Source organism: Mustela nigripes, chromosome 7, assembly GCF_022355385.1.
Source record: "Mustela nigripes isolate SB6536 chromosome 7, MUSNIG.SB6536, whole genome shotgun sequence".
NCBI classification, from domain to species: domain Eukaryota; kingdom Metazoa; phylum Chordata; class Mammalia; order Carnivora; family Mustelidae; genus Mustela; species Mustela nigripes.
The window spans coordinates 22,865,556-22,892,602 of NC_081563.1; the positions used below are offsets into that span (position 1 = coordinate 22,865,556).

General features: G+C 48.9%; 1 protein-coding gene across 1 annotated transcript in view; it reads left to right on the forward strand.

Moving 5' to 3' along the window:
- PLB1 (phospholipase B1) overlaps positions 1–27,047 on the forward strand; it is a 96,487-nt gene that overhangs the window by 15,516 nt on the left and 53,924 nt on the right. The window contains exons 11-18 of the mRNA XM_059405366.1: positions 472–528; positions 6,485–6,553; positions 7,342–7,416; positions 9,397–9,460; positions 15,923–15,981; positions 17,691–17,764; positions 19,286–19,329; positions 24,488–24,596. Coding sequence (XP_059261349.1) covers positions 472–528; positions 6,485–6,553; positions 7,342–7,416; positions 9,397–9,460; positions 15,923–15,981; positions 17,691–17,764; positions 19,286–19,329; positions 24,488–24,596 — 551 coding nt within the window. The remainder of the gene's footprint in view (positions 1–471; positions 529–6,484; positions 6,554–7,341; positions 7,417–9,396; positions 9,461–15,922; positions 15,982–17,690; positions 17,765–19,285; positions 19,330–24,487; positions 24,597–27,047) is intronic.

Genomic DNA, 27,047 nt, shown 5'->3' on the forward strand with positions numbered 1-27,047 from the left:
CATATGCCCCATATGCTCCCCAGGTTCTCTCAGAGGATGTAGCACTGGGCATCTGGGATGGTCCCTCCCTTCAGGCTTCAATCCTGTTGGAGTCCTGGTGTCCCCTCTAGGACCCCCAGGATGTTCCGATAGTGGTTGAAAGGAGGAGGAAGAATATTAGCTCCCATCCTCCCCACCCCCACTCAGACCACCCCCTCCCCGTCACCCGCTCCTTCTGTTTTGCTCAGTATGTACAGACTTCCGACAACAAAGGGCAGCCAGACATCTGACCTCCCCCTGCGGGTCCCCATCTCTGAGCCCTGTCCCCAGATAGGGTCCTGGAAGTATGCACCACTATAGGTGGGGTTGGGACTGAAAGAGAATCTGGGCAGGTGAAGGCCACCCTGTCTCTGCCAGGGAGAGCTTCAAGGTGCACATCAGGTCACCCCATCCTTAGGGGAGCACAGGGGTTCTCATCTGGTTCTCTTTCAGGGGGAGCGATCACTCCAGGACCCCAGCACACTTGCCTTGAATCTCTGGAACAGCATGGTGAGTAACTAGGGGTCCTGGGGGGCCACTGTGCCAGCTGGGGGATTAGCACACAGGAAGAGAGGCAAGACCTCCACTGCCACACCCACTGTGCCCACTGCTCTGATGGAGGGTCTGAGGGTGCCCGCAGGACCCCAGGACAATAATTCGGGGCCACCAGGGGCCCTTCCCATACCCGGTGACAGCCCAACTCTGATCTCCTGGGGGTGTTCATCCTATCTCAGCTCGGGGCCACCGCATTCCTGTTCTTCCCAGAGGCAGGGTGTTTCCTCCGAGTCTCTGCGGTGATGTCAGTTGGAGTGAGGCACTGGGGATCAGGTTCACTTAACATTTCCACGATCGTGTGGCTCAGAGGCCAAGGGCGGTCCCCATGATGAGCACAGACTTGGAAAGACGGAGACCTGGGTTCAAGTCCTAATTCCCCTCCTCATTAGCTGTGTGAATATAAGTCCTCAGCATTCCTTCTGCAAACTCCTGATCATGACTCCTGACCTGGCCCTCAGTGAGGACTCCCCACGTGTGGGCCCTTCTTACTGTACCTATGACAGGCTTTCTCCCCAGACTATGGGGGTCCCCCAGGGCCAGCTGGGATCAGTCTGTGGATGGGACAGAACATCGAAACCGAACATTTCTGGGGCACTGGACAGAGACCTGATTTTGTCATTTTCCCCCCGTTCAGATTACCCTATTTTTAGAATTCCAGTGATAGAAACTTGGTTTTCTTCCTCCTTGGTTCAAAAATTCATCTCCTCAGCTAATGCACTGGGCTGAGAACCATGGGCAGCAGCAGTCAGCACACGTTAGTCAGGAACAAGAGGCACAGGCAGGGTCCCCAGATGGCCCGTGGCAATGGGTTCACACCACCCCTTGGAGAAGACAGGGATTCGTTTTTTGATTTCTTTGAACAAGAACCCTCTCGTGGGTCTGACCCTTGGGTAGGCTATTTCCTCAGAAAACCACCCTGCTGTTGGGATGGTCAGAGAAAAGGAATGTGGCCCTTCCTCCAGGGGCTGCCCTCCCTCTGTCCTCTCTCCTGAATGGGGGGGATGGAAGGGCTGATTGCAGTTCGGCCAAACCTCTCTCCTCCTCCTTCTATGTTCCTCTTTCTTCCAAGCAGTGGAAAGACCCCTACAACGTGCCCTGCCCTACGCTGGGTCCGAGGAGGATAACAGAAGACAAGCCAAATGGCCTCTGCCCTCGTTGAACCCAGGGTGTGGCTGGAGGGGTCAGACAACCCAGAAGAACAAGAGTAAACTTGAACTCAGTGGGCAATGATGTGCTAGACCATGCACCCAAAAATGCGGTGGGCGAGAGAGCCCCACAGGGATGCGATTCCAATTGGCTTTGTAGGATGTGTTGGATGAGGTCAGCATGGGCGTCCCCAAGCACCAGGACTTTCAGGAACAAAGAGCATGGAGAAAAGAAACAGCTAATGCATTAGCAAGAGGTGGTATGAGGGTGGTCTGCTGGGAGAGGAAACATGGGGATCAAGAGCCCTGGGGACAAATGAAGACCCTCAAATGCCAGAGAGAGCAGATCCAGGGAAAAGGCTCTTCTCCCTCCCCCTCCCACCCCCGACCCCTCTCCACATCCTCTCCCCTCTAGCCCTCCATCTTGCTGTCGATCGTCATGGGTGACCATGGCCTCAGTGATATAATGAACCGCCGTGACGGAGGGCGAGCTCTGACCTTCACATTCACCATGGTGCCCTATGGCCCACTTGAGGGTGAGAATGAGGACAGCCTGAGCAGGCACACAGATGGGAATGGAAAGGTTCACACTCAAGGCCAAAGGGCTAGGACACAGTAGGTGTCCCCAGGGCTCAGAGGAGGAGGAGGAGGCAGCTTTCCTGGGTGGGCTGTTACCCCCACAGTCTCCAGACCCATCCAACCAACCTCCAGTCATTTCCCAGTGAGAGCTCATGAGATCCCTGCCGCCGGGCCCTGGGAGACGGAGGGCTTCCCCCGTGTGTCTGTCCGCTGGGTTCCTTGTGGGGGAAAGGCAGACCATCCAGGGCTCCCAGAGAGGACACAGCAGCTAGAGTGCATGGGCCGCTCCTGCAAGCAGGGCTTAGTCCGTAAGAAATGGTGAGCACAAAGGGTTCTGGGTAAAGAGCCAGCAAACCTGAGTTCTGGTTCCAGCCATGTTTTGGGCTATTGCTTGAGCTGTGTGGTCTTTCTGGGCCTCCATTTTCTCTACTGCGCCAAGGGGGTGTAACATCCCTCAGGCAGCCTCAAAGGGCCATGGCAAAATACATGAGTGGTTCCCCCTTGTGTCTTCCTAGGGACACGAGGAGGGCAAGGAGTGTGTCTGCCTCTACCTCCCTGAGTCTCTGCTGGGTTGGGCTCCACGGAGACCACTGAGATGAAAGTGAGCTATGTCCCTCCAAGCCCACGTTCACATGCACAGACAGCCCTGAATGAGGGCCACCCTCCATGGGGAGCACAGAGGGGCCAGCACAGTCACTGTGACCACTGGGGCTCAAGTCCCCAGGACACCACAGAGGGGACAGTTGTGCGGGCTACACCCATATCTGCTCCCCCCAGCCGAGCCCCAGCAGACATGTAAGCTCTGCGGGCCAGCAGAGGAAAGGACCACACGCCGGGAGGAGAGGGGGTGCACAGTTCTGCCCCTGAAACACCCCTGGGACTGCCCCAGCCTGACACACCTGCAGACGGAAGCTGGGCTCCCGGCACAAAGCCGCAGGGTTCTGTGTGGGAGACATCATTCATTCCCTTGACCCTTCCTGTCACCGCCTCAATAATTTCTGATAATTCTTATGCAATGCTAGTTCTGAAGAAACCCACGCTTGGGGAGCTCGATTCCCAGATCCTTCCAGCAATCACAGACACCCCCCACCACCACCACCACACACACTGTACTCCAAGCCCCATGCGAGGCACTGGAGCTGTGGGGCTGGGTGAGAACCCTCAGGAATTCTCCTGGGAGAGAATGTCTAAGGTCATCCCTCCCACATTCCGGTTAGTTCCTGTGTGGCAGGGAGGCCATGGGGAGGAAAGGTGGGTGATTCCGGGACTGAGAAGCAGAGTGAGAGCACAGAGAGCAGCCCCTGCCGGTCCCTGGGGCGGACATGCACTTGTGCAGGGCACAGAGCCGGGTGGGGCGGGGGGGAAGACAGTGGGAGGGGACTTTTGGATGGGCCACGTCATTCTGCATGATCTCTGAGCACTGCAGAGGGTAGAGGGTCCGAGCCCACGTGAAGGGCATTAGAGGAGCGGAAGAATGCAGGAGACTAATCAAGAGATTATAGGGAAAGACTCTTAAAGGAAAATATTGAATCAATCCTCTGAATTTCCCTTTTGAAGGCTCTTTAAAAAAAAGGGGGGGGGGCTCTGCTATGTCCATTACACCAGAATTAGTAAGATGTGATTAAGTTCTTGGAAGATGGGAGACGAGAAGAAAGCGGGCCACGGCACACTCCCTTGCAGAGCACAGCCTTGAACATTCCAGGTAGGACCTCCTATTTCTAGGTGTGTCCACCTTCAGAATAAAACTGAAAGAAGATGGGAACCCCAGTTCCTTCTTCAGCCTTTGAGCTAAAGGGTTGCCACTCCTTTTCCAAAAGGTTAGGCTAATTACCCTCTCTTATCTGACTTTGTCCATTTGGGTGAAGAGCTAATCCCAAGAAGAGTAAAGGTCTCTCCTCGTTTCTTGTTTATGGGGCACAGACGCCGGGATAAGATATTGCTGAAGAATCTAAAATCTTCATGGAGGATGGCAGAGCCCATGCCTGAGCCAGATCAGGCACTCCATCTGGTAGCCTCTGGCCTTTTGTGTTCTTTGTCAAGTCACTGGAAGGGAGATGAGGGACAAAGAGCCTATTACCTGTGGGCAGAAGGGCTGACAGGAAACATGAGTTTCCCAAGTGGCAGCATAGCTGGTACAAGAGGAAATCTGTGTTCTCTCAAACCTGCCTCCTCCTTCAAGTGTTCACGTGTGTGATGACCATTTAAAGAGAACAAAAGGAACTTGAGGGGTGCCTGGGTGGCTCAGTTGGTTGAGTGGCTGACTCTCGATTTCAACTCAGGTCATGATCTCAGGGTCCTGGGATCAAGCCCTTCGTTAGGCTCCAAGCTCAGTGTGGGGGTCTGCTTAAGGATCTCTCTCCCACACCCTTTCTCCTACTAGTGCAAGGTCTCTCTCTCTCTCTCTAAAATAGATCTTTAATAAAAACTAAAATAAAAAAGGAACTTAAAAAAAAAAAAAAGAGCCTGGGACACCTGGGTGGCTCAGTGGGTTAAAGCCTCTGCCTTCCGTTCAGGTCATGGTCTCAGGGTCCTGGGATCAAGCTCCTCATCGGGCTCAGTGGGGAGCCTGCTTCCTCCTCTCTCTCTCTCTCTCTCTGCCTGCCTGTCTGCCTACTTGTGATCTCTGTCAAATAAATAAATAAAATCTTAAAAAAACAAAATAAAACAAAACAAAAAAACCCATGGGGCACCTGGGTGGCTCAGTCAGTTAAGTATCCGACTCTGTATTTTGGCTCAGGTCATGACCTCAGGGTCCTGGGATCAAGCCCCGTGTCAGACTCTGTGCTCAGCAGAGTCTGCTAGAGATTCTCTGTCTCTCGTTCTCTCTACACCTCCCCCTCCCCCTCTCCCCCTCTTTTTCTCTCTCTCTCTCTCACCCTCTCTTTTTCAAAAAACAATCCACTGTCCCCACTGAATTCTTTAAAAAATTTTTTTTGTCGTGTCCTGTTAGTCACCATACAGGACATCATCAGTTTTTGATGTAGTGTTCCGTGATTCATTGTCCTCATGTAATACCCAGGGCTCCATGCAATGCGTGCCCTCCTTAATACCCATCACCAGGCTCACCCATCCCCCCGCCCTCCTCCCCTCGAAAACCCTCAGTTTGTTTCTCAGAGTCCACAGTCTCTCGTGGTTCGTCTCCCCCCTCGGATCCCCCCCTTCATTTTTCCCTTCCTTCTCCTAATGTCCTCCATGCTATGCCTTAAGTTGCACATGTAAGTGAAACCGTATGATAATTGACTCTCTCTGTTTGACTTATTTCACTCAGCATCATCTCCTCCAGTCTCATCCAAGCTGTTGCAACAGTCGGGTCTTCATCCTTTCTGATGGCCGAGTCATCTCCCACTGAATCCTTCCGGGCCTGCCTTTTCCCATCTGCCTCTCAATGCTCCAACCTGAGTGTATCACGTGCTGCGCCCCCTGCTGGCGCACCAGGCACGTCGCTCTGTGTTCCATGGGCTTCGGTAATCAAGCAGTTGCCTAGATCAGCCCTGAGCCCACCATCACTCACTCCAGAACCTCTGGACATTCAAGTTGCTTGGGAGTGGAGGGCCGTGCTGGGCCTCATGTCTGTGTCTCTGGGTCCCGGTTAAAGACATGGGACTTGAGGCAGAGCCCATAGCTGGCCTCACTCACAGCCACGAAAGCCGTCTTCAGGTAGCCCAGGCTTTCCTTCCCTACTGGACGTGGGGGTTCATGAACATAAAGGGAGGGGAAGCCCTGGGGAGAGGTTGCAGGCCTTCCACATAAGCCAAGTGTTTGGCCTTCCTTCTCATGCCTGCTCTCCCCTCTGAGGGAAGTTTCATCAGTGATGGTGTCCCCGTCCCAGCTCACGATCTCTGGCATTCTGTGTCTACTTCTGGAACATCAGGAGCAGAAGGCTAGGAAGCTGACTTCTCTCCTCTGGGGCGCTTCAGCAGGAGCGTGCACTGGGATCTCCTGGAGGGCTTATTAAAACGCACAGAGCTGAACTGTAGCCCAAAGTTTCTGACTTCTGTAGGTCTGGGATGGGGCTGGAGAATTGCATTTCTAATGTGTCCCTAGGTGATGCCAGTGCTGCCGGAAGGTCCAGGTCACGCTCAGAGAAGTACTGGGCAAGTGAGCCTGTCAGTACTACCCCAGGAGGCGGCCCCTTATGCAAGTCTTACCCAAGACTTCCCTGTTCTAAAGATCACCTCCTTTTCCAGATGAAGCCCGTGGGACAGAAGGATGAGCCATCCGGTGCAAAAGAGAGGCCAGTGACCTGTCCCTCTCGGGTAGGTCAGAACTGGGGTGGGGGGGAATCCCTGGCTGAGTTGGGGCGAGAGATAGGGCCACAAAGAAGTGGGCTTTTCTGTGGCAAGGGGTCTTCCCTGACTGAGACATGAGCCCCATTAGAGTTTAGGCTTGGCTCTTCTAGGCTGGGCACAGCTTTGCGTACCAAACACACCTAAAGTTTACACCTGTGGGTCAGGGACTCGTGATGCCAGAACTGAGGCCCACACCTGTGGAGGGCATAGGACCAAAACCACGGCTTACACGGTCCTGACTGTGAGGATGGGTGTCTTAAATAACATGCCTAAAATGTAGCAGGTATAGAATTAATGCTACTGAATAAATGAATGAGAAAAGAAAAAAAACTGAGCACAAATCAGAATTCCTTTTTATCATTTGATGCTAGTTTAATGTTTGACTTGCTTGCTGCATTAGTTTTTATTACTAGGCTATAAGAGCTATATAATTCACCCATTTCCCTCTTTGCTTTGGCTGCCAGGAAGCTTACAATTAAGTTCTCTTTTTGTGGAAATACATGTACTTTGATAGCATGAAGCTTGGGTAGCAAGAGATGCTGACAGTTGGAAACTGGAAACTTCAAAGTATTAATAAGCTCCTTCAGAGAACTAATGAGCAGAGAAGAAAAGCCAGAGGATGGCTTTGACATCATTTCAAGGGGGGTATGAAATTTTTTCAAATTGGCCAAAGGCATGGCTGGCTGACACAGCCGTGATGAAGGAACCATAATGATTTCCAGGTCATGGTTACAATGTATCCCCTTCCTCTGCAGGAGAATCCCTATCTGTTCACCTACAAGAACAGCAAGTCCCTGCCCAGGCTGTCAAAATCTCAAGAGAAGCATGAGGTAGGCTGAGGTTTTCTGTGACTGACAAACATACAGATGACCCAGGGGCAGGACCCCTTGCTGTATCTTTGGAACCTTCCCCATGGTCCTCTAGGTTCTGGAACCCCGTGAACAGGCTGGAAAGGGTGAAGGGTCAAGTGTGTGGCCACTCCACTCCCCTCCTCACCGCCCCCTCCCATGGTTGAAGCTGGTCTGCGGGGTCCGCAGGAAGCTCTCCCTGAGGCTTCAGGGAGGCATTGGGGCGCAAATCTCTGGCAACAAGTCCTTTTAGACTCATCTGAGCCCTGAATCTGAGGAGAAAGTTAAGAAAAATGTGGAGAAGTGTGGTAAAGTCTGAAACCAGATGGCATGGAGACCCAAAGGCCTGCCAAGTTGGCGCACACCTGCAGGGGTCGCTTCACACTTACTCCTCTCACGGGGTGGCTGTCTCAGGAGTCTCTCTGATAGGTTCCTGTTAAGATTCGATAGGGCAGCCCACGAGCCTCTGAGGAGCCAGGAAAGACTTGAAGGCTGACGTGCTCGTTCATTCTCAGAGGACTGGGGGCCAATATGAGCTGAGACCAGTTTAGTACTTATGCCTCCCCGTCTCCCTGTTGTGTAAAAGAGGGTGAGACTTACTCCAGGCAGCACAGGCAGAGCTGACCCACCACAGAGCCTGAGAGATGGAGTGTGAAAGACCCTTGGTTTAGCAACATGTCCCACACTTTCTAACAAATGCCTCAGCCATGAGGAAACATCCGGGAGGCAGCGTGGTACCATGAGGTGAGAAGACCAGCTGTGGGTTCAAGTCCAGACTCTTCCACTTACTGGCTCTATGTCACTGGGCAAGGCACTTACCATCTCTGTGCCTTGGTGTTTTTTAAATCTGTGCAATGATAGTCGCAGCCCAATCTCATAGAGTTGTTAATCAATTATAATATGTTAGTAAGTATAAAGCCCGTCTGCTGGTATCTGGTATGCCCTGAGTTCTATATGAGTGTTGCTATTATCATCATCTGATAAGGGGGAGCAATACATTCTCTCAGGATACATTTATTGAATACCTTCTGTGTACGCCTGGAATTCGGGGCCTCAGAGCAGGTGCCCAGTCACTAGTTGTCAAATGACAAAATGGGTGGGTGGATGGGGGAATAGCAGGCGTAAGAGAGAAAACCACGAATAAAATACATCACATGTCACAAGGAACTCAGCCCAGTGGAACCAACCAGCAATCGTAGCATGGTGGAGTGAGTCCTATAATTAAAGTTTCCATGAGTATTCTGGAACACAGAAGAAGCAACCAACCAGAGAGGGTTAGCAAGGCTTCCCAAAGAGTACAAATGATCCAAGCCTTGAGGGATGACCAAGGGTAGAGACCAGAGGGAGGGAAAGGTAAGGTGGGGATGGAGGTAGACTTGGGGAGAGGCACGGAGAGCATGAGAACTGAGCCAAGAGCTGATGGTTTAGAATGTCACATCCTCTTGGGATGTGCTAAGGATGACGGACTTCATGCCGATGTTGGTGCAACAGAAATGTAGTTTTTTCAACCAACACATATTCATCGAGCATTTACTACACCCTGTTTGGGGCTGTAAGGATACAGTACATGAAACAGACAAAAATCCCTGCTCTCACTGAGAATGTGGGCAGCAGGGTGACAGTTCTGTTATGTTGGGAGGGAGAGCACGCCATCTGTCTGGGCTCTGGGGCTGGGGAGGAAGCCCATGGGACCGAAGGCTATGGGTCCTGCAATATTCCAGGAAGGAGTCACACAGGCCTGGGCACAGGCCTAGGTGGAGGGACTAGAGGAGAGGGGACAAGATGGGGAGCATTTAGGAAGGGGTGTCAGGGGCACTCGGAGAGGCGTGTTGAAGGAGAGGGAGGATCTTAAGCCATACCTAGGTTTCTCCATTGACTAGTGTTTTCCAAATAAGGCCTTGCTTCTCATCTGATTTTCTACGTCGCAAGATCCATTTCTCCTTCTCTGTGCTCTCATTGCAGGTGAGAGACAGGATGGAAATCACCTGCCCAGACAAGGACCCCTCCAACACAATTCCCACCTCAGGTACGGGGCTCCAGTCAAGTGGTTTTTAACCTCCGTGGAGGCCTGAAATCATTGACTTAGGGCTCTTTAGAGTCTTAGGGCTCTTTCCCTCCAGGTGAGGCAGCCTGAGAGTGATGGCTGTGTGCACATGGCCATGGTGGTCTTGAGGAAGTGAGGGGAGGCTGTGTGTTGGCCTACAGGACTCAAAACATCAGCCCAGGAACATCCTGCAATAGTGCAGTAGGTTCCTGTGCTTGCTTGGTCCTAGAGGGTGACTCATCTGTTCACTGACTTGTTTGCATGTTCATTCATTTATTTGATGATTGTTGAATGCCTCCTAGCTGACTTCCAAGGTAGGAATTCAGATTTGGGGATGTCACTGTGCTTAGCAGGATTCTTTCAGGGACATAGATCTTTGTAGTCCGTTCCCTTTTGCTGAGCACTAGAACAGTGAGCTGTCAGCCTGACCCTTCCTGGATGTCTGAGCTCTCCATGCACAAATTAAGTCATAGGACTAGCAAGCTAGTTAAAAATGCCTGTACCAAATCTTCGGTGTATAGCCACCTCTTGTTCTAAGTTGCAGGGGTTGGAATAGGTGAGAAGGCGCTCGTGAGGACATCCATTCAGTCTTTAGAATTTTCCCTCCTTCCTACCTGGTGACAGTCTTCCCTATTGGCTAGTTTGCTAGCAAAACTTTAATAGCAGAGACAAATTATTAGCTTCTAACATAGACCGTCCTACAGCCAAACCCCAAAGGTGTACTTATATATGTACGGACAGACGTAGGCAGGAATAGGAAGGCAGAATTTGAACGTTGCCATCACTACAGTCTTTATAGAGAAATGATATCCATCTCCTTTTTAATCTTATTCTGAGAGGATGAGCTATAAAGCATTTTGCAATCTGCCTAGATTATGTTCCTGTCATGTCGATGATAACCAACCCATCCCGTAGAACATATCTCAACATCAAACCCCAGATAAAAATGTGAACCTCTTCTTTATTCCCTGACCCCAGAGATTATTGTGTTCATTGGCACTTGAAGAGATATGCACAAGAAATCTTAAGACCTTGAGATTGAAGATACTCTGGTGATAGGGACCATCTGAATAAGCAAATGGATAGACTTCCGTCTCCTTGATCTAAGCAACTGGGCATGGAACCAAAATGCTGGGGAGCCGCCCTCCTGAATGAGAGCAGGGCCTGCCTTTCTGAGTCCTGCCTGAAAGTCATTTTAGAAAATGGCCACAGCTAACTGGACAATAATGAAAAACACGTTTCATCACTGCACGTGATCTCTGATTAAACATTTTAGCCATCCTTGGGATTGCTGGGGTAGTTAAAAAGACTTCGCATGGGGCCACATCATTAGTTTTCCTTGATAATTGTCATATTTCTGGTAAGATCGTTCACTGCTTTGGAGATCATGTTTGCAATCTCTAATTGAGATGGTAGACTCTGATGCGTACTTACAAGACCAGGCCATCTCATCTTTACACCTCCAATGACTCAGCACATACAGGAGGCCAGCGGATGTTCATGGAATTAATCTAAATGAGTATTTTTATTTTAGCAAATCTACAGTTCTGAGTTGAAAAAGATCTTTCCAACCGACCAGATCTAAGTGCCTTCCATTAAGGCAGTTTTTCACTAAGATTCTATATAAAACAACCGTTGTGCTTCAGAGTTCTTTCAAAAGCCTCCCTTGTCACCTGCTTCCCTAGTGTTTCTCTCCAACCACCCACAGATACCCCGAGCTAACCAAAAGTGATGTCTCACCATTGGGGACTGCCTTCATCAACAGGCCACAGTCCCAGCAACCTGGGGGCCTTACTCATTCCCTGTGGGACCCACAGGGGATAAACCCCTTCCACCAATCAATGAGGCTTTGGGATGAGATATATAAAGTTGATGTAATTTTTTATGACCGGTTGGTACTTGGCAGCTAGAGGAATCGATAAAAGCCACCCATTTTTCCTCCCAGGCGGTGCATATGTGCATTTTGTGGAGGTCTATCTCCTGTGGGCTTTCTAACTTTGTACATCCTTGTGTCATTTTATTTTTTTTTTAAGATTTTATTTATTTATTTGACAGACAGAGATCACAAGTAGGCAGAGAGGCAGGCAGAGAGAGGGGAAGGGAAGCAGGCACCCTGCTGAGCGGAGAGCCCGATGCCCAGGACCCTGGGATCATGACCTGAACCGAAGGCAGAGGCTTTAACCCACTGAGCCACCCAGGTACCCCTTACCTCATTTGATATTACCCCATGGCCTGCCCCTAGCGTATTTGGGATGACTAAGAAAAATACATTGTGCCTTGCAGCTGACCTGAGGCTTTCCCAGGGAGAAAAAGAGTAGCCTTTTGCAAACAAAAGAGTTGCAATCAGGAGCCTGGAGGACAGTGGCTCTTGGCTCCTTGCTGAAGTTGGCCATCTTGAAGTCAAGAGGCTAATTCCACGCAGAGGGAAAACTTCATAGGATTTGAAAATAGAGATCCACAAATAGAGATGCCACTGTCACCAACAGTACAAAGTCAGAACAGTTCATTTACATTCATTGAAGACATCGATTCCTTTCTAAGTCCTTGACATCATTCATTGTACCCATTTGACTAAAACCAGCGATTCAAAAGCTAGTAGGAAAAATGCCCAAGTTACAGCCCCAGCTGAGCGCTAAGGGTTTTGCTTTGCTGTGAGCCGACTGTGTAACATGCAACGTAGGCCCTGGAAATGTTTCTCTCATCACACCACCTGCTCATGGGTCTTGAGGCTGGGACTAGGAAGGAAGGAACAATGCCCCGCAGGGATTGAGAGCCTGCTTGCCCCCCAGCGGGACCAGTTGGCTGAGCAAATCCAAAATCAGCTGAAGACACTTGGATGAATAAGTATTTCCTCTCCCTGTAGTTTCCATCATTTAAAGCTTCAAGAGCTGCAAAGTCTCTGACACAGAGCCAGTAATTAAGCCTGTAACTCAACTGAACGCATTTCTTGAGCTCCTGTGTGCAATGTGCGTATTTCTTCAGATAACTCCACAGTGAAGCACTTCGAAGGCAGAAGCAAGGTTCTAACCTTGTCCCAGCAGTTTACCACCATTGCAGGAGTCTTCACATAGGTGTCTAAAATCAGAGAGCCATGGGTTAGGCAGCCTGTACCTAAAAATTAAGAGAAGGCTGGTTTTATCGGATGATGGCCCCGGGTGGTTTCAACTGTTGGGTTGTACAAGACAAAACTCCAAAGTGTCCAGTCTTTTCCCCATTCTATCATCTGCCATTTCCTCATTATTCAGGACATTCCATCATAGCTTGGATGGCCTTCCGATAAGAGGCCCCCACTGTAGAAATCTTGATGAGTTATTGATGTATTTATCAGCTCTTTTCAGGGTGGTGGACAGTTTGTACCAGATAATGTTAAGCTAATCAGACCATATAAATTTAATCTTATCTCTAAATAGTTCTTGGTCCAAGGAGAGCAATTGCTAAAGTACTTTTCTGGGTTTGCAGGCTGGGTCTTTGTCATACATGATGATATTAGCAAAGCTCAAATCAAGGTCTACAGGATAGTAAACAAATGAAACATGTGGGGCTCTGTCTTAATAAAATCCCAGATAAGTCAGACTCCTCCCATGTAGGCTTGGCTCATTTGGTTTCTTATCTCTCAAAGGAAATCCTTCCCGGCCAACAGGAGGACACCACCCCCTCCACCCCCCCACCCCACCCCCACCCCCCGCCATTGATTGATCTACACATAGATAGAGGTGGACACACGTGCACGCATGTATGTGTGTATGTTTCCTTTGTCTGCTACAAATTTAGGTGATGGGATGACTGGTTTCAGCTGCCTCTTTAGCAAACTGTAATGTGCTTTTGAAGCACATCTGTCCATCTCCTCCGCATTGTGCCAGCTTCAAAGAGTTCCCCGAGCCTTTGCCCACTAACAAGTATTCAGTGTTCACTGTGTATGTCACACGTTACGGCAACAAGAACAGAGTGATTGACTGTCATCACCAGAAACTAAAATAAGCCCTCTGGAGTTGAGGGGAGGAGGTCTTATTTTCTGTTTTGTTGCCTTTTTTACCCATAGCCCAATTTCTCTGAGAAGAGGTCATTTTCAAGTTCTCAGGCTCAACCCCATGGATGTGTGCTAATGTTGTGCAGCTGGCTTTGTGATTTGATATTGTTCTTCTAACCACATATCCTTAGCCCACCCCCTCCCACGACCTACTAAAGCAGAACTCTGGGGGTAAGAAGACCATCTGTGTTTTAACAACCTCTCCAGATGATTCTGATGCATGCTCAAATTTGAGACCACTGATCTGTATGTTTTGCACACACACATTCACAATTATGCGTGTGTCAGTTTGCATGCTGTCATAGGAAGAGGCAGGGACTTTTACTTTTCCATTGAGCATATCCTCCATGGGAGCACCAGCTCCCCATCCGCAGACGGTATAGAAGTCAGGTAGAAAAGATGTCTCTCGGGAAGGAGATAAGACTTGGAGATCCCTTTGAACGTTGTTTCTACTGAATGCTAATATGGCTTCTGGTGCAGATAGAATTCTACAACCATGATCTGGATATTGATGGGTGAAGCGGGCTCTGTGTAGTCCTGTGGGTCAAAAGCAATGGGTCTAAACCATCTGGTGCTCTGTGTTTCATTGGATGCCTTACTGAGAGTGTAGGAATTTAAGTTGTGGTCCTCAACATGCGTTTGTGTTCATGTTCATCTGCGTATTAGGTCAAGGGGTAGATAGATGCAGTACAAGTGTATACATGCAAGTAATTATACATGTAGCAATAGTCCTGTTACTGGGCCTTTAGCTGGGCATAAAAGGCCTGTGGCCCTAATCTACCTTTCCAATGTTATCTTGTGCTAGGCTCCTTTACAGACCCTCCACTTAAGTCACACTGTCTGTTCCTTACAGACATCTCTCACTTTACCATACCACAGGCATTCCTGATGCTTGTCCCTCCAATCCCCAACCTCCCTCTCCCCCATCCTTATCTCGTCATGCCATGAGTTCAAACACTACCTTCTCCATGAAGCCTGTTCTGAACCACCCCCCTCATACACCCCCCGCCACGGGGGTAAATCATTCTTGTAAGTCCAGAACTTCCAGAACTTCACTCTCTGTCTCCCAGAGGGTTTATCAGCTTATAGATAATTATAACTGGGCGGTTCTTACTTCTTCCTTAGCCTGTGAGTTCCTGGAGGCCTCTCTCTCCCCATTTCTGATCCCTCTGTCGTTTCTAGAGCACCCGGCCATTAAGCGGTGGTCAGCGTGTTTATCAGACGAGTAAATGGCTGCTGGGCTACATGACAGTATGTGCTCAAACTCCAAAGATGAACAAAGTAGAGCTGAGCTGCCGAAAACAGTTTGGTGGTTCCTCACGAAGCTAAGCCCAGGCTTATCTTAGGATCGCCAATTCCACTCTTCACTATATACCCTGAATAATTGGAGACAGACATTTATAAGTAAATGTTTGTATTTATTTATAATATGAATGTTCATAGTAACATGGCTACAAGACCCAAAAGATGGGAACGACCCAAATGTCCATCAGCAGGTGAATGGATAAACAAAATGTGGTTATAGCCATACAATAGGATATTATTCAGCAAAAAAAAGGAATGAAATCCTGGCTTGTGCTCTAACACGGATGGACCTCAGAATCATTATAGAAAGGGGAAGAAGGCAGGACGAGAGGGGTCAGATGGTGTAAAATTCCATTTATATGAAATACCCAGAATAGGAAAATCCACAGAGCACCGATTCATGGTTCTCAGGGGCGTGGAGAGTGAGGGCTTAATAAGTACAGGTCTCCTTTGGGGTGAAATAAAAGTGTTTTGGAACCAGACAGAGGTCATGGTCATACACCCATTGCAGGTGGGCTAACCACCCCTGAATCATTGATTTTAAAATGGTTAATTTTATGTTATATGAACTTCACCTTGTTTTTTTTTGTTTGTTTGTTTTTTTAAATCAGTCACTGGTATAAAAGCGTGTTCCTTTTCACTTTAGAAAAGCCGAGCTGATTCTGTTCATCAATATATGGATGATATAAAATTTGATCCCAATTATCAGTAGATCCCAGAATAGATGAAGGGTTGGTTGCATCTCTGCCACAATTCCTTCCTCATCCTCAGACCGAGTGGCCAGGGGCGGCTTCAGGCCCCAACGGGATCTGCTCACCTGGTGGCATCAGCTCTCACCAAAGGCCCTGGACACCATGCCCCGCCTCCCCCCCCACCAGCCCAAAGATGGGTCCGCCGTCCAGCTCCCGAGCCTCCGAGGGCATCCTCAGGAGGAGAGGGCAGGTGGACCCTGCAGCTGCTACCGTGGAACCTTATGACAAGGATGGGCTCTTAGACTCTCTGTCCAACTGAGTTGCTATTACAATTGGACTTTCTCTCAGTCTCCCAGGAAGGTCTTCATTCATTTTCATTCATGCATTTTCTCTCTGCCATTCATGGGTGTGTGTTCTCAGTTCATAGGCTGAAGCCGGCTGACATCAAGGTCATAGGCGCCCTGGGTGACTCTCTCACGGTGAGTTACCCCCACTGTGGAAGGCGGTCTTGACTCCTAGGAGATCCCGGAGAGAGGAACTCTCCACTGCGGCCATCTCCAGCCCTTCTCCAGCCCACCGGCCCTGGACCCAGCATTCCTGGCCCCACATTCCCCCACGTCCAGCCTAACCTCGTATTCCTCTCCCAACACTGGAATGACGGAGCGAGCAGGAAGTGGGGGGACCTCAGAGGGAGCAGCTGGGACAGATCTCACAGCCTGGCAGGGGTGGGCAGATCGGACTAGGTCTCCCCTGTGGTGCGAGGCTCCTTCAAAGCCCTGGCACTTGTCCCAGAGGAAGTTAAAGGAGGGAGAAGAGAGGAGGACACAGGAGCAGGTGCTGGTGGGGCGGGGGAGTGGGAGAGAGAGTGGGAAAATGGTCCCTGCTCACTCCTGCAGCCACTCCACGGTGACCCTTCAGGCGTGCAAAGTGCTATCCAGGAAAAGCAAAATCAGGCCCTAGAGAGACAGGGTGGAGGGTCCCAGAGGCTCCCAGACACGCGCTTCTGCTCAGTAGTGATTCATTACAGACGTTTCCAGCCGCTACTCTCTGGGTCAGTAGAGTTCAGGGCCTCCAGCGGAATCTTCCAGAAAGGCCAGCAGGCACTGTTCAGATCTGTGGCCGTTCAGCCTTTGACCTGTCTCATTTCGCCTCACCCACACAGTCCTGTGAAATGCGATTAAACTTAACACATAAGGCAGGTGAAGCGAGGGCCCACGGCTGCGTAGCTCCCAGAGGCTGGGCTCGCACCAGCCCGACTCCAAGTCCGGATCCTCTCCCTGTACTGCAGCTGTGTCCCCATGACCCCTCAACGACTCTTCACCCCAAACCCCCTGCTGCTCCTAACTTTCTGGAAGGACAGGCAGGCTGGTCCTTAGCATGGCTTATCCCAACCACTTCCTGCTGGGCATGGCCTGGTATTGCTACCCTCCAACCCCTGGTCCCCTCCAAGTTCTCTCGGGATAATGACTCATCAAGAATCCGGCACAGTTCTTCAGGACTTCCTGGGAGGCACCATTTGGAGGGTAACATTCATGGCACGTGGCGGAGGAATGGGGCCCCAGAGGGCAGCGGTCCCCCCGATGGGCTGGGGGAGGTCCTCTCTCATGGAGGCCAGCCTCTCCCCATGCTGTCTGAGAGACCAGTCTTCAGCATGACCTTTGCCATGGCCCTGCTTAGAAGTAACACACTTTAGGCCAGGGTCATGCACCTGCAGAGTGTGTCCAGGTTGAGGTTTTAAAAGACCAGGCTCTCTCTCCAACTGAAGGGTAGGGATATGACATTTTATTTTCTTCTATTTTTTAAATTGTGTGTACATGAGCGATATTGATATAAAAGGACTGTGATGGGCTTTTGTTTCACAACTTTGAAGAATGAGGCAAATGGGACCCTGAAATGTGTCCTTTGGAAAAACGGATACCGCTGTCTAATTTCCAGAGCAGTTCTGCTAGCCTGGTGCACCTGATCTGGGTCTGGGCAGGGTTTCTTAGGGTGAGGCCACGCTGTGGTTGGCGCCAGGATTTCCAGCGGGAGCTCTCGCTCAACTCGTGTGAAGCAGGAAGCACATCAGGACTGGGGCCTGTCTTGACTCTGGACTCTAGGGGGTGCCCAGGCGTTCCCAGCCAGACCCAGAATCGGGGAGTTTCTGGCCAGCAGGCAAGGAAACTCACCCTTCCATGTTCCCTGTCAGGCAGGTAATGGGGCCGGATCCAAGCCTGGGGACATCTTAGATGTCTTGACTCAGTACCGAGGCCTGTCCTGGAGGTGAGTAAGAATGTGGTAAGACCCTGAATGACCCCTTCAGTGCAGCAGGGGGAGGGGGGACCCCAGAGCATCCCAGAAAACCATTCCCCTAGCAGGCACATGAACCACCTGATGAGTGATTTTCAATGAGACACTTCTGCTTTACTTGGAGGAAGGAAAGCAAAGCTTCCCCAAACCACTACATTTCCCAGGACAGGAACTGAGACCTGAGCAGGAGGAGTTTGGGGGAGAAACTGCACAAATGTTTGGCTTGAAAATATTCCCTAGCTTTCATTTCTCCCTCTGGGGCATAAGCTCAGAAGGGGCAGTGGCCTTTGAAACTAGAGTTGTGCCTGAATCCTAGCTGCCCAGCTCTGTGCAACCCTGGGCAAGTTACTTAACGTCTCTGAGCTTGTCTCCTTACTGGCAGTGCTAGGATGCTAATACTGCCTGAGCACTATCAGGAGGGTTAGAGTTTAAGCCTCCAGCATGGTGCCTGACACAAAGTAGATCGAAATGGTAGCAGGCATCATTATTAAAGGGGCTTCATTTTCCAGATGAGAAAGCGAGGCTCAGAGAGGGCAAGTAACCTGTCTGCGGTCACACAGCCAGATGGCAAAAGAACAGAAAGAGCAGATGGTTCCTGACCCCTAATCTGGCACATTCCCCCATCGTGACTGCCTCATGCCGGCTTCTCCTGCTTTGGCTGTAATCAAATCCAGGCTGCCACTGGCTGCAGGGAGCTGGACTCATGCTTTGAACACCCAGCTCCTGCCAAGCGTGAGAGGGCAGGTTTGCTGTTTCCTCAGCCTGGAATCGGGCATCTCTGGCCCCAGACTGAAGCAGAGTGTTGAATCCCTGGCATCCTCCCTTGTGACGTTGCACAGAAATAAACCCCAAACATGTTGAGACCCTTTTTAAATGTTCCCAGACATACTTGGCAGAGAAAGAGGGGATATGGAAAAGCAGGGAATCCAATAAACTTTGGAATGTTCCATATTTTCATGCCTAGAAACCCATCCAACTCTGATTTCCTTGGAATTTTAGAAGCAGCTTGGAAGATGGGTTGCACCCTAGAAGACACCCTTTTACAGCAGGTTTTCCTAAGCCAAATAGAAAGAGAGGATGAGAGGGCAAACCTCTCCACTCTGTTGTCGGTGGTAATAGCCAGGCCCAGCGGCCGTGGCTGGTGGGGCACGACTGGGCTCGGCATCCAGGGAAGGGTCGCTTTGCCTTTAAAAAGAGGGTGAAGAGGCCCACTTGGTTCCCAGACCCCAATGTCAACACTCAGAGTTAAAAACCAACACAAAGTCTGTCGTGCCTATAAATCCATTCCTTGGCTGGATGTTCCGGTTTGTGGGGACAAGGCAGAGGAGTTGCTGTGTCCTGGTTTGGTTTTCCACTGCAATAATAAGGAAACGACAAGCCCAAGCCCCCGGGTGTCTCCCAGAAGGAGAAAGGCCTGTCTTGGCAGCGTCTGAGCTGTTCTGGCGTCGCCGGCATTCTCAGACTCCCTTTTCTTTTCTGTTCCCCCCACCACAGTGGCGGAGGCGATCACAACCTCAACAGCGTCACCACCCTGCCAAGTGAGTACGCGCTGCCCGGGGCTGGGGGCTGGCAGGCGGGCTCGCCCGCGCGGCTCTGCAGCGCCTCCTGGTGGCGGCCGTGGGATCGGCAGGGAGCCGGGCGGTGCCACTCTGCCGCGTTCGCCAGGGGGCGCTGCGTCCCCGAGGCAGGGGGGGCCCTGCTCTGCTTGGTGAGCGTCGGGAAAGCCTCGGAGAGATGTGTTTTGGAAGAAATACTATTCGTCCGAGGAAGGAAGAGAGTCAGAGAGGAGAAGAGAGTTCAGGCCAAATCTTAGTGCAAGCCATTATTAGGAAATGAGTCTAGAAAGCCGGAAAGGGCACCCGCTTTGCCTGTCATTCTGAGCAGAGCACCTTTGTGGGAGGCGTTGACCTGGGTCGGGGCAGCATCAAGCACCACTGCATGCAAAGATGCTGAATTCCTGAGTGTGACTCTCGGAAACGCCTCTATTGCCGCCGTGAGGGCTGAAGCGACCTTGTGCAGGCTATGCAAACACACTGGGGTTTGGGGCCCAAAAGTTTCCCTTAAGTCACTTCAGCGATGGCCTGCTAGGAATGATTTTTTTTTTTTTTTTTTAAGCCTTGAGCCACATTCTCTGAATGGCGTCCTTTTCTTCTCCTTAGCGCACACACATCACAGTGTGTGTTCCTAAAGCATGCATGCACGAAATGTTCTCGTTACATTACTTTCCCTTCCCACTTTCTACCTAAAAATCTTGCCTAAGAAACTTAACTGGTCCCGATCTCATTGACTTTTCTTGTAATTACCCCTTTGCAATATGTGAGAGTCTGGAATATATCTCAGTATGTAATGTAACTGAGAAGTTATCTGAGGTGGGTAAGGCTCTGAGACTTTGATGGTAGATATGGCTTAATCTCCACATGGCTGGGGGGACTGATAGAGCCTCATGTAGTGTTATTGGTTTTGCTCTTGCAAGGGGAGGTAGTCTGGGCTGCATTTGTGACTGTGATCGACTGGGCGGGAGCTGGCCCAGCATGGGCCCACCAGTTCCCACTCTAATATCCTACACAATATCCCACCACTTTATTCCCACTCTATTATCGTGGAGAAAATAACTAGAAATGGCTAATGGCTCAAGACCTTTCGCTACAGTGATTCAAGAAGGACTGAGACAGTCCTCACCCCCTCCCCCCGGGGGACCCCCCCCCCCCATGCACTTGGCCCAGCGATGGATCATTGCCTGTTCAGATTCTTCCTTCCTAGAGCTTTGAGGACAGTTTGACTGTAGGAGCCGGATAATCCCCACAGAGATAACTGCATGAAAATGGGTTAGAAAAATTCCGAGAACTTAGGGTCAGAATAGAAGCTCAGTTTGACTCCCTCTTCAATTTCATCCAACAAAGACTCCAGTTCTGGCTGCTTGGGAAGTAGGAGCATGAACCAAGGTCCCCGCCCTCATGCCATCATCACATTTTCTTTGGGGTGCGTCTCCCTAAAGACAGGCCAGTGTACCAACAATTAGAGCTACGTACATGTTTAAGGGGAAATAAATAGGAAGGCGGTTAAAGCTGCCTTCTGGAAAGCGGTTTTAAGAACTAGAATTCATCAAGAAAAGAAAGGTAATGGAACATTTCTGGCATAGATAACCACATAAACCAGCAAGTTCTCAGTCTAAACAATGCGGAGTGCCATTTTATGGTTTTCCTGGTAGGTAGCTAGCTGGCCTGTGCTGGTTTCCTCCAGTAACCGGAAACCAAGGACAACCCTTTCTATTTCCAGATGGCTTTAGTGACTTCACAGCTCTTCCTTCTACTGAGTAGAAATCAGAGTAATTTCTATCCATTGGGCACAATGTCCCCAAAGCCACAAGGAAGGAGTCCAATGCCTCTGTGTTGTGTAGGTCCTATTGCAGAACTTGGTCCTAGAGAAGACTCTGCCACCTGGCCTGATGCCTAGATGGCTGGTGCCTTGCCCATTCCTTTCCCATATCCTAGCTGATTGCGAGACCGGGGCAAAATGCCCTGTATTGGAGCTGAGAGAGTAGAGTTCGGGCCTGGAATCCTTTCTCAGTAACCCCGTGACTCGTAGCACACCTCCCACGCTTCGTCAGCTTTGCGTCATCCTTCATTCAGTCCACAGGCCTTTGCTGAGCGTATGTGAGAGTCTGGGGTGTATATGGAGCCTGCTCTCAGGAGTTCTCAGCCAAGCTGGGGAGATGGAAAAGTGACAGTCAAGTGCAGATCCAGTGTGGTAAAGACATCAGAGTGCATGAGATTGAACGGATCATGCACTCAAATGACAAGTCTTTAACCAGACTGATCAAGGGGGGTGAGAGGGGGAGAGCCTCAGAATTGGGAACAGAAGAGGAGGCATTACTGTGGAAATAAAAAGGATTATGAGAGTGTTTTGAATAATTGTATGTCCATAAATGAGATAACTCAGAGAAAATGGTAAAATTCCTAGAAAGACACAAATGACTGAAACCGACTCAAGACAAAAATAGAACATCTGAATAGATACATAACAAAGTGATTGAATTTTGAAATTGCCCACCAAAGAAAGCCCAGGCTTTTTTGGTTTCACTACTGAATTCTATCAAACACTGAAAGAAAAATTTTACATCAATTCTTCACAAACTCCTCCCAAAAATGTAAAGGGAAGGAATACTGCCCAATTCATTCTATGAGAATAATAAAATAAGACAAAGATACTATTATCTTAATAATAAAAATTATATTATCTTAATAAAAAGAATAAGACAAAGATATTACATATTCCTAAGTATTCTTTTTAAAGATTTTATTTATTTGACAGAGAGGGAGAGATCACAAGTAGGCAGAGAGGCAGGTAGAGAGAGAGGGAGAAGTAGGTTCCCTGCTGAGCAGAGAGCCCGATGTGGGGCTTGATCCCAGGACCCTGAGATCATGACCTGAGCTGAAGGCAGCGGCTTAACCCACTGAGCCACCCAGGCACCCCTCGTAAGTATTTTTTATCTTAATATATTATCTTATTAACATTATTATCTTAATAACAAAAATAAGACCAAGATATTACAGGGAAAGAAAACTACAGACCAATATCCCTTTTGGATGTATGTGCAGAAATCCGCAACAAAATATAGCAAGCAAAGTACAACAACATATAAAAAGGATTACACCCCATGATTATATGGGAATGCAAGTTTAGTTGCAAATAAAAAATCAATTAATATAATACATTATATCGAGAGCATAAAGGACAAAAACTACATGATTATTTTGACAGATAAGAAAAAGTATTTTACAAAAACTAATATCCATGATAAAAAATATTCTACACACTAAAAATAGAAGAAAATTTTCTCAATCTGATAACGGGTATCTACAAAAGCCCACGGTTAACATCATACTTAATGAGGAAAGGCAAGATGCTTTCCTTATGAGATCAAGATGTATACTCTTGACACTTTTATTCAACATTAAGCTGGAGGTTCTAGTCAGGAAAGTTAAGAAAATGCAAGAAAAAGCATCAAGATTAGAAATGGAGTAAAGTTATATGTATTTGCAGGTGACACAACCTTATATATAGGATCTGAAGGAATTAATTATTAGAACTAATATTTCTAAATATTATTAGAAATAATATTAAAATTATTAGAACTAATAATTAAAAATTATTAGAACTAATAAATGAGTTCAGCAAGATTTCAAAATTTCAAAATTTCAAAAATTAATTTTTGCATATCCGTACACTAGCAATTAATAACCTCAAAATGAAATTAAAAGATAACCTTCCATTTACAATAGCATCAAAAAATACATAAGAATAAATTTGACAAAGTTCATTTTTATGCTTTTAAGATTTCAAAACATTGCTGAGGGGCGCCTGGGTGGCTCAGTGGGTTAAAGCCTCTGCCTTCGGCTCAGGTCATGATCTCAGGGTCCTGGAATCGAGCCCCGCATTGGGCTCTCTGCTCAGCAGGGAGCCTGCTTCCCCTCTGTCTCTGCCTGCTGCTCTGCCTACTTGTGATCTCTCTCTGTCAAATAAATAAATAAAATCTTTAAAAAAAAATTGCTGAAAGAAGTTTAATCAGACCTAAATAAATGGAAAGGCATCCTATGTTCATGAATCATAAGATTTAATATTGATAAGATGGCAGCATCCCCCAAATTAATCTGCAGATCCAATATAATCCCTATCAAAATTCCAGCTGGCTTCTTTGCAGAAATTGACAAGCTGACCCTAAAATTCATGTGAAAATGCAAGAGACCCAGAATATGCAAGATAATGTTGCAAAAGAACAAATTCAGTGGACTTACAGTCCCCGATTTCAAAACTTAATAAGACTCCAATAATCAAGACAGTGTGGTACTAGCGTAAGGATAGCCGTATAGATTAATGGAATAGAATCGAGAGTCCATAAATAAACCTTCATACGTATGGTTACCTTATTTTCAATATGAGTACCAAGACTAATGAGGAAAGAATAGTCTTTTCAATTAATGGTGCTGGGATAATTATACAGCCATATGCAAAAGATGAAGTTGGACTCCTACCTCATACCGTATACAAATTTAACTCAAAATGGATCATAGGCTTAAGAGCTAAAGTTACCCTTAGAAGAAAATATAGAAGCAAATCTTCATGACCTTGGGCTAAAAAAGCCTCCTTAGATATAACACCAAAAGGACAAGTGACAAAACTAAAAACAGATTGGACAAAATGAAATACTTCTGAGCTTCAAAGGATACCATCAAGAAAGTAAAAAGAAGGGCGCCTGGGTGGCTCAGTGGGTTAAAGCCACTGCCTTTGGCTCAGGTCATGATCTTGGGGTCCTGGGAACGAGCCCCGAATCAGGCTCTCTGCTCAGCGGGGAGCCTGCCTCTCCTTCTCTCCCTGCTCATGTTCGCTTGCTCGCTGTTTCTCTCTCTTTCCCAAATAAATAAATTCAATATTTATTTTTTAAAAAGAAGAAGAAAACAAAAAGAAAAATGCATGAGAGGAGCACCAAAGCCAGACTCACGTTTATTCAGCAGGAATTTGTTAAGCCCTGGTTAAGCATCAGCCTACTCGACACCTTCTTTCCAAGTTGAGAGAACAGTAAGGTTAAGGGCTCTAAGGGTGAGGGTCCCTTGTCCCTGACATGCACCGGCATTTATCGAAGGAATCTGAAGACGGTTTAGGATAGTTACTAAATGTGTCTCTTCTTTGTGTTTCCAGACATCCTCAGGGAATTCAACCCTTCCCTGAGGGGCTTCTCTGTTGGCACCGGGAAAGAAAACAGCCCTGGAGCCTTCCTAAATCAGGCTGTGGCAGGAGACCGAGCTGAGTAAGTAGGGGAGCTTGGGGGGGACCACACAGATCCTCTGGGGACCTAGTCAGGGGCTTGGCCTAGATTGGGGTGTAGAGCTGAAGGCTAGGGAAGAGGGCCTTGGTCCACAGGAGAGTTCTGGGGGTCAAAGACTGGACTGAATGGCTCTCCTGGGGGTGTCCCTCACTGTGGGACATAGAAACATATTAGCCCACCCCCAATACCACCCCAGGAACTAGTCACAGTTTACTCTGATGCCAGGCATATGCTTGGAGCACATTACTCCTGTCCACAGAAGATGGCTGGGTAAGAGGGGGCCGACTCTCAGACTCCCAGTTCCAGTTTTTATGACTCTGTTAATGCTCCATCTGTCCTGCCCTTCCCTTCCCAGGGCAGGGTGGGCGGGGGGACATGCTTTCCAGGCAGTCTTTGCAGGCTCTACTCTTTGCATCTTTGCTGGGTCATTGAGAGAGCCCTCCCAAGAGGGAAGCCAAGCGTCTGAGTCCGGGCACACACGTCCCGCCCCTGCCCCAGCCTCCGAAGCCTTAGCCTCCGAGATGGGGCTGGCGGTGAACCTGTCCCATGGGGCGGTTATGATCCTCGATGCCGTGTTGAAGCTGAAAGTTCTGGGGGGTATAAGTCACACACACACACACACACACACACACACACACACACACTGGGTCAGCATAGTCATGCTAGTAACAATGCAGCAGGGCTGTGGGACCTGCCTGGGGAAACTGTTGGGGAGCAAGGGGACCATTATTGTGGTCCGTGCACCCTGAATGGCAGGTTCCTGAGAACCGGAGAGCAGGGCCAGCTTTCCTGGGTCCTGCACCTCCATTTCTCTCCCTGATCCCCAAGCCTAGGGTGCTTTTTCGGATTTGCCACCTGGTCAGACAAAAGCGAATACTGCATCCAATCTAGAAAAAATATGGAAAGATCCTCTCTGTTTCTTAATCCTATTTTTCTTCCAGAATAATCGCAAACCTCTTTGCCACGTAGTTCCTCGGGATTCTGTGTTTAGTTCCCAGATTCCCTGACATCATTTAACCAGCTTTCAACACCATCCCGAATCTACAGTTCACCTGAGTAACTCCCATTTATTCAGGACGGGAGTCATCCAAATCAGAAATTTTTCCAAAACCTAATCCGTTTCATAATAAATTCTGTGGCTTCGTCTTCCTTTTGGTGGGAGAAGGGTAAAAGGCTATCCAATTGACTGCCCCAAAATTTTGGCATTAATATTACCATAATTTTGGGGTTTTTTCAAGCATATGTCAACTAGTGGTATCCAGAGAGATGTTTGTAAGCTTGATTAGGTCAGGGAGGCGTCCAAGAAGGAGTCCTTGGTGGAGAACATAAAGTTCATGATTCATATGACCATGGATCTCTCTCCTGCTTTCCTCAAAGCCGTGGGGCCCTTTTGTGCAAGTAATCCATCCGTCCAAGCACTTCCTGAGTCATAGGGAGGGGTTGGTGACGATTGCTCCCATATTACAGATGAAGAAACTGTAGCACAAAGAGGCACAGTGGCCTGAACAAATGCGTCACCTCGACCACGTGACCTGTATTCCTTGTGCCTGGCAGGCCCTAGCCCAGGTCTGGTAATAACCCATCTTATATACCTGCTGTGCCCAACCTAGCAGGCACCCTCACGTTTACTAGCCCCATGTTCTGTGCAGGTCACACACCCAGGTTTTCTTAACGGTGATATTGAGGCTCAAGTAATCTTCCAGCTCTGGTCCTCAGAGCAGGCATCCTGATGGCTTCCAGTGATGAGGGAACCAAGACGCAAGGAGATCCCCGCCCAGGAGATCTGATACCTGCCTAGTCCCCTGTGAAGACATGACAACCACTGTGTCCTGCTGGGGTGGTGCCAGAGACGGGGGATGGCGGTGGTGATAGGAGACGGGATTCAGTGGGTCGTTGCTAATATGGAGGCTTACCACGTGCTGCTCTAAATTCTCTATTTAATGCATCCGACAACTGAGTGGAGAAGGCGTGCTTCCCATGCACATCTTACACAGGACCAAACTAAGGGTTTGCAAGGTTAAGCACTTTGTCAAGCTCTCCCGGCTGGTCGGGGCTGGGCCCAGCCTGGCTCTAAAAGGGGGGGGGGGGGGGGGGTCTTAGTCCATGAAGCTGCTTTGCTTGTCTCAAGTGCTGCTCCTCAGGATCCTTGAAGATACAGGGTTTTATCTCCATGTTTTGCAGTCTTTGGGGACGGCACACTTAGGTTACATTCCCGCAGTTAGCAGGAGGTGACTAAATGTCAAACCTGGGTATGTCTGACTTGACCTTGATGGTGCGGGTGCCCTGCAGGCAAAGCTCACGGCACCCACATAGGCAGGCTCATACCAAGCCATGCGTGACATGAAATGCACATGCAGCCTTCTGTCTGCCCTGAGTGAGCCTGGCCTGGAAAAGAAACATGCCGCTAAGTCCCCCGCTCACATGTTGAGTGCC